A 7411-nucleotide genomic window follows, 5' to 3' on the forward strand; every position below is an offset into this window, starting at 1 on the left:
AAAGATTCTTAAGAAAAAAATTGCATGTATTTTTTTAGAGAGGGGAAAAAAGGGAGAAACAGAGGGGAGAGCAACGTCCATCACAGGTTCCCAACTGAGGACCTGGCCCACAACCTAGGCTTGTACTGACTGGGAATCAAACCTGCAACCTTTCGGTTCTCAGACCAGCACTCAATCCACTGAACCACTTTAGCCAGGGCCTGCCTGAAAAGAATCTTAATACCAAGGAAAGAAATTCTCAAGAATAACTGATTGATTTAGTTACAAACCACAGCTTAAGAGCATTTCAAACTCGAAATGGCTTTCCTTACAAAACAGGACAAAATTTTACCAATGAACATCCCACACCTGCCCAACATTAACAACATATGTAACCAAAATGGCAATATTAAAGTTTCCACTTAATCCATTAACCATAGTTTAGAAAGTTCGGCGTTAATAAGCAAAGTATTTCCTTTAGCTTTTCAACCTGAGTATTTCCACATGCTTGATTTAAATTCTGTGTTATGGCCACAGTATTTTGTAACAACTTCTACCCCTACCTAAAAGTTTAGCACACTTCTGAAACCTCACATCCATTCCAATGCCAATCATGAGAACTGAGAATGAAGTTAAATGTTATACTTATTTTTAAGCAATTGGAGTAATAGAAATGAACAATTAAATCACCCTCAAACGGCTCTAGTATATACAACAAGTCTTTCCTCATTTCACTGTTGATTTAGTAAAGTCATCAAGTTTTCTACCTTGACTCAACAGCAAACAACAAAACAGGTATTCTAAATACAATGATCAACAACCCTTTGAAAACTAGCATCCAACTGTTTTGAAATGGAAACACACACACAGCCTGAGTAAAGCAATTTCAAGGAAAAACACCTTAATGGAAGAGTTTAAATCTATAACTTAAAACCTTTTTATCAAAGCCACAAATTATTTTCTAACTGGTCTGCCAAAGCCCAACACAACATGTATATATGATATAAAGACTGTGAGGAGTCAGTGTTGGCTTTAACTCTGTGCTCTCTCAGTAGAGAGCTTGAGTAACAGATGCAAATAGCAAAGCAATTTTCAAAGCCAAAATGCACCTGAGCATCATCCTTAATGACACATGAAAGATCCAGGATTAGGCAAAGGCACATCTTTAAATTCACTTTGCAGTTTTGTTTCGTGCACGTAAGTGTCCACTCCCAATAAATCTATTCCTTCACTTTAACATAGTACTGAGATCGTCAGAGGCTCATTAAAACAGTATACTCAAACAAATAAGTTTCAGCTGTTACTCGATGTTAGCACCAAAACAAGCATTAACCAAATAAAAGCAAAATTTTATAAAATAATCAAGAAAAAACCCCATGATAAACGTTAGAAGAATTTTCTTAAAATTTGAAAGGATGCTCACCTGCAGTTGGGTGGAGGGTCTAAAGTGATATCTGCCAGTTCCTTCTGAATCCTGGAGTCAGGGAAGTGAGAGAAAAAAAAAAACACAAGAAACATTTAAGCATTGGTAGTCTCCCACCTGGAATGTACTGGTCTCGCAGACAAACCTAACCTCCTGCCACGATAACGGGATTCTATCAAGGGAGGACGAAACTACACACCAAAAGCTTCACATCCGTCATTCTGGGGGAAAAAAAAACCTTTGTTTTTGCCCAGGTGGGCCGCTAGCTGGATATCATTATCATCACAACGTCTGCATTGGAATCTGACCTCACACTCTAAGGCAGTTCTGTTTCTTGATGTTTTCCATTTAGGAAGTAATTTAAAAGCTCCTCTGTGCACAAGTTCTCTGAACTGCACTAGAATGTGTCAGGACACACTCATCCTTCCCTGGCACCTCCTGTCCCAGGACGGAGCAATCAGAGCCATCCCAAGGGTGGGAAGGACGCGCCCCACCGCCGGGGCCCCCGGCTTGTTCGGGTCACCCCGAGCGCCTGGGGCGTCCTCACGCCCACCCCCCTCGCAGGCCCCTCCGCCCCCACGCCGCCCAGCGCCCTCAATGAGGACGCCAACATGGCCGCTCCCTGCGAGGCCCCTCAAGCCCTAAGTGACCTGCTCGCCGTCGCGGGGCGCCAGGGCGACGCAGGCCGCAAGACGGACCCCTCCTGTTCGCCGCCCCGGACCCCGCCCCTACCTCGCTCGCGCCCGACGGCCCGGGCCGCGCCGGCGAAGTTGAGGGCCGGGGGTGGGGAGAGACGCGCCGCGACGCAGGGCGGCGACGCAGGGCGACTCTCCAGGTCGCCCCCACTGCGCCCCGGAACCTCCAGCCCCGACACCGCACGGAGCCGTGGCGCGAACACCCCCACCCGCCCCTCCACGGAGGCCGGGCTCCAAATGCCCCCCCGCGGCCCGCACAGGTGCACCCGGGGCCGGCCTGCAGCCCGCAGGTTCACTCGGACTCTCGGTCCACCTTCTGGACCTTTTTCCAGGACATCTTGTAACTTCCCTAGGGTCTGCCCCCCTCCTCCTCCATTCCACACGGAACCCGGGACTCCCCCAGTTTTCTATCTCTGCACCAACCCACGACTTCACAAAGAGCTCCATCCCCCACTCCCAGGCCGACGCCACCAGGCCGTTCACACCAAGCGCTGGCCTTTGTCTTCGCTTACCTAGGCGCTTAGGACATCAATTAAGACGACAAAGTTTGAGGCCTTTAAGCTTCTTCCACCTTCGAAATGGTGCCTTCCATTTTTATAACTTTTTCTGCTCCTCTCATATAAAGTTCTAAAGGGCTATGGTTTAACTTAACCTCACTAGGGCAGCATAGTAGAAAACAAACAAACAAAAAACACACACACACTCTCTCTCTCAAGGCAATCTGAATCACAATGGACGCTTTTTCTCCTTCCAAAGGTTTTCTGAGGGTAGGAAGACAGGCTGGCTGGACGCGAGTCTGAGTAAGTTTTAGAATGAGTAAGGTGTAAGTAAAGAGAATTTAAAGGAGGTGATCGGGAAAGTTCTTTAAACCTTCCTGTTGGAGAACATTTCCTGTCCTCTATAAATCTGGTCTGCCTTGGAAAGGGGTTCACTCGCAATCTCTACTGACATCTCCTTATCTGTGTCCTGCTAAATTCTGCTACCAAGAAGCATTTCCGTTCTGGAATATTTGGATTCCTGCTATTTGACTCATTATTGTATGCTGGACTAAACGTTTGGAGCCCCGGTTTCCTGATTCTTTACCTAAATGCATATTATAATGACTACAAGTTAAAACCTATGCAGATAGGGAAAATATTCTCGCATGAGCACAACTTGGATAAAAATACATATTTTTATTTCTCTTTGTCAATGCAACCTCTACTTCAAAACAGTCAAGATAATTCTTTAATACTTAAAAAGTGTAATACCAGATAAGCTTTATCCACTTCATCTCTCCAACAAACACTTGCACACTTCCAGAATAATGGCAAAAGATTTGTAAGAGTTACACATTCATATGTTCCACACAGTAATTCTTGTCCACACGGGCTCACTGGGGGCTTTCCTCCACCTGAGGCCTAGAAACCACTTTCCACTATGCAGTTAAGTAAGCTGGTCGGCTTCTCTTTCAATCTGTCTCCAGGTATACATGCTCCTTCCAGTTCTATGGGCAACATCTGCTTTCCAATCAATATAGAAGCAACTTCACAGGATTGCTTCCATAAGGCCCCACAAACATCAATTTTCCCATATTCTTTTCTGAATACACTGTCCCTCTCCATTTTTTACCTCTATTATTAACCTCAGCTCTGCTTTAACACTAACAGCTAGCCTTTCAGCAAGATATCCAGAGAGCTAAAACTCATGTTAGGTTCATAGGTAAAATTACTGTTTGTAGTTCCCCACCTTTCATTTTTTTAAATACCTACCATCTCTTTCCCAGGCATTTCCAAGTAACTTTTTAGCTCCCTTAGCGAAGATGGACAAATTGTGTCATCGTGACAAACTGCTCTCTGTAATTTGCTGACACAAAAAACTGTTTTATATTTGAAACCTGTGCCTTTACCCCCAGATATATGCATGTACAGCAGGGATAGCCAGCAAAATATAAAAACACTAATGACCTAGAGCAAATATCCTGTCTTAGGTCAGGCCAAAAGGCTGCTCCAGTGTGGATCTAGGAGGCCAGACCCTGGGAGGAAGGTAGAGAAGCCGGGAGGTTAAGGAATGCCCCATCCAAAGTGGGCACAATAGATGCCAAGTTCTGGGAAAACCAGCACAGCACTAATCAGTGAGAGCTGGTTATGACTCCTGGAAAGCACATACACAAACTAACCCTCTGAAAATAAGAACAATCTTGCCAGGGCATCTTGCCACTTAATTCTAGAGGTCTACACTATTTACGCTAAAGTCACACCTCCATCCGCCCACCTGCTAGGTTGCCAAAGCACTTTACCAACATTTTAAATCTCAAATCAGGAAGGAGAACAGAACAAACCTTCAAACTCCAAGTTCCAGGTTCACTACTCAGTGGAGAAATCTAAAGCCTTGCGTTCCATTTTAATTTATATTCTTTTAGGAAAGATATCCCAATCTAACCCACCATTTGGATTCAGTTTGCCATTGTAGTTGAACCACAGTGCACCTGAGAGCAACAAAGATTTATGAACCATCCAGGGGCTCCCAGAAATCAGCAAGATTCCTTTAGGGGTTATAGGGACCAGAGGCCATTACTGAAGGATGACAGAGGTAAAAAAGCAGCTTTTTCCAGAGACATAACAGAAGGAGTAAAGAAGCCACCACTTGAATTCAACTTGGGGGGTGGGGTGGGGCACAACATTTTACAGAACAGGAGCAAATAGCATGAAAAAATTCATGCTCCCTGAAATTTGGTAAACTGAATTTCTTAAACAGCACAAAAGAGAAGCCCCCAAATAACCTAGAATTACCATTTGACTTCATGTATTGATTCATTTATTTGCCACAGAAAAATCTTTTTAAATTCCATTAGAAAACTTACCACCTATTAAATTTTTTACCCTGCTAATGTGAGTTCCTTATTCCTTATGCAATCTGTGGAGGAAAGCTCTACTCAGAAAAAGATCATATGTGCAACAGGTGAGAAGGATGTGAGATGGTAATAGAACTCATTTTGGTAGAGTTGTCTGGGCAGGTATTAGTAATTAAGTGCGATGACAGCACGGAGGGGGGAGAGTCACAGATTGCTGATTAATAGGACAAGTCATTTGAAATCAGACAGGGGGTCAGGCACAGAAGTAATGAGGACTCTCGCAAACTTCAGCAAGAAATGAGAAAGGCAAGCCACAACAGTGGCAGGTGGATAATGGCTAAGAGAAAATAACAGAAAAAGCAATAGACAAAAAAAAAAGTAATGAGGACTTCCAAGGCCCTTCTTTCAATTTTAAGAACACACAAATCATGCGGAACATTTAAGTCTACCCTCATTGGGAGGCAGACCCAATGCAGCAAGAGGCACTTCGGGAAATAGGAAGCCTGGGGGAAAAAAGTATCGTACCTCTTGGCGCTGGTGGAGAGGAGTTTGGAGTTTTTGCTCATGCTGACTTTACTCTCCTTCTTCTTGGGGGTGTTTGCTTCTTTCTCAGTTTGCTGGTTGGAGGACGAAGATGAGGAAGAGCTGGTGCTGGCCCTCGAATCGTCATCCGACATAGCGAACCCCCCACCCCGCCCCGCAAACAGCCCCTGCAGGGGTGGAGAAACAAAACAGAAAAACACACCCCTGCAGCCAGTGTAAATAAGGGACCCGGGTGCTGTCAGGAGGGCTTGGGTCAGGGGTGCACCTGGCCGCCCACCGCCCTCCACTCGCTTCTCAAAGTCTTCAGGCCCATCAAGGCTGCTGCAAATTGGACGCGGCTTGTTTATTTTTGACCCCAAGTAGGGGGACCCGGTTGGAAAACGGTCAGGAGCAAAGCGTGCGGCCTCTCCCTCACCGCCCCCCCCCTCTCCAGGGGCTCCCCTCGGGACTGGGAGGGGAGAAGCCGAGGGGGTGGAGGAGCGCAGGGAGGGGGCGCGGGTGCCTCGGCGGAGCACCTAGGGAAGATCCCGGCGGTCGACCGGCCTCGGGTCTGTTTGTGTCGGCTTCCCGGGGGTCGCCGGGGTCGGGTGGCCAGGGCAAGGCTGCGGGGGCCGGCAGCGGAGTTTGGACAGGTCGAGAAAAGAAGGACGGAGAGGAGTGAGAGAGGAAGCCTAAAGAGGGGGACTGAGGCGGGGAGCGGGTGCCCTGGTGGGGGAAGGGAGAGACCAGAGGGTTGGGGGGGTGGCCAAGGCAGACGAGGCCCGAAGTCCCCCGCGCCGCGCCCCGACGTCCCTTCCTGCTGGTCTGGCCCTCGGCAGCCCGGCTGGGGGCTGCCGTGCCCGTGGCGGGGGTCCCGAGCACACGCCCGACTGCCACCCTGGGTGGGGGTGGGGGGTGCGAGGTTGTGGGGGGGGGGGGATCGGCTTCCTCAGAGAAGGAATAACAATGAGTCCGTCTGCCCCAGAAGGGTTAATCCCCGTGGGCCCCCGCCCTGGGGGAAAGCGGGGCTCCCCAAGTCCCCCTCCCCCGCTCCTGGCCCCCGAGCAGCCAGTGGGGGGGTTCCCAGGGCAGCGCTGACAGTTCCAGCCACCATGCCCCCCCCGAGTCCCCGAAGCGGGCGGTCCCCGCACCCCACGCGGCTTGGGGTCCCTGCCCATCCCCCGCGGGCGGGCCTCGGACCCCTGGGGCTCCCCGGCCCCTGTCCGCCCCCACTGCCGCCGCGCCAGCCTGGTGCCCGGCGGCCCGGGCGGCGCGGGTCGAGGGAGGCGGCGAGGGGTGTCCCCGAGGCCCGGCGACGCGGCCGGGGGGCGGCGGGCGGCGGGGGGATCCCCGTACCTCTCTTTGTGTCTGGCTCCTCCGTGCCGCCGCGGCGGCTGCTGCTGCGGCTGCGGCTGGGCCTGGCCACTCGTGTCTCTCTCTCGCTGGGAGAGAAGCGGAAGTGCAGCAACAGCAACTATTAAACAGGCAATGGCTTCCCCCAGCCACACACGCTCGCACACACACTCCTCCTCCTCCTCCTCCTCCTCTTCGCCCTCATCCCCTCCCCCACCCAGCCGGGTCCCACCCACCCGCGCTCCCCTCCCCCTGCACACCTCCGGGGGGGCGCAAGGAGGACCCCGGGGACCCGGGGAAACCCTGCCCCCTCCCCACTCACACCCCCACCCAGCGCCTCCTCAGGACGCCGGGGAAGGGGGCGACGGGTGTGAATTTTCTCTCAAGTGGTTTGGGGACCTAGATCTTGGGCTGGAGAGGGGAAGCCGTTCCGAGATGGGGGGGGGGGGGGGGGCGCTGGGAACGATTGGAATCGTACGTAATACGGGGGTCACGAGAGGAAGTTCTTGCCAATAAAGGCTTTTAGAAAGGGAGGGGGTGGCAAATTGGTGGAAAAAATGGTAATCTGGCGTCAGGGACTTTGGACTGGAGAATGCAACGGGAACT

General features: G+C 50.5%; 1 protein-coding gene across 1 annotated transcript in view; it reads right to left on the bottom strand.

Annotated features, from left to right (window-relative positions):
* Positions 1-6983, bottom strand: part of UBE2E1 (ubiquitin conjugating enzyme E2 E1) — a 68568-nt gene extending 61585 nt beyond the window's left edge. Inside the window, exons 1-3 of the mRNA XM_045857145.1 lie at positions 6809-6983; positions 5456-5640; positions 1403-1453 (exon numbers count right to left, since the gene is read on the bottom strand). Of these exons, the coding sequence (XP_045713101.1) occupies positions 1403-1453; positions 5456-5607 (203 nt within the window). The 5' untranslated portion in view covers positions 5608-5640; positions 6809-6983. The remainder of the gene's footprint in view (positions 1-1402; positions 1454-5455; positions 5641-6808) is intronic.
* Positions 6984-7411: the final 428 nt, after the last annotated feature.

This window comes from Phyllostomus hastatus, unplaced genomic scaffold (genome assembly GCF_019186645.2).
Source record: "Phyllostomus hastatus isolate PE091 unplaced genomic scaffold, TTU_PhHast_1.1 phas_scaffold_129, whole genome shotgun sequence".
NCBI lineage: Eukaryota > Metazoa > Chordata > Mammalia > Chiroptera > Phyllostomidae > Phyllostomus > Phyllostomus hastatus.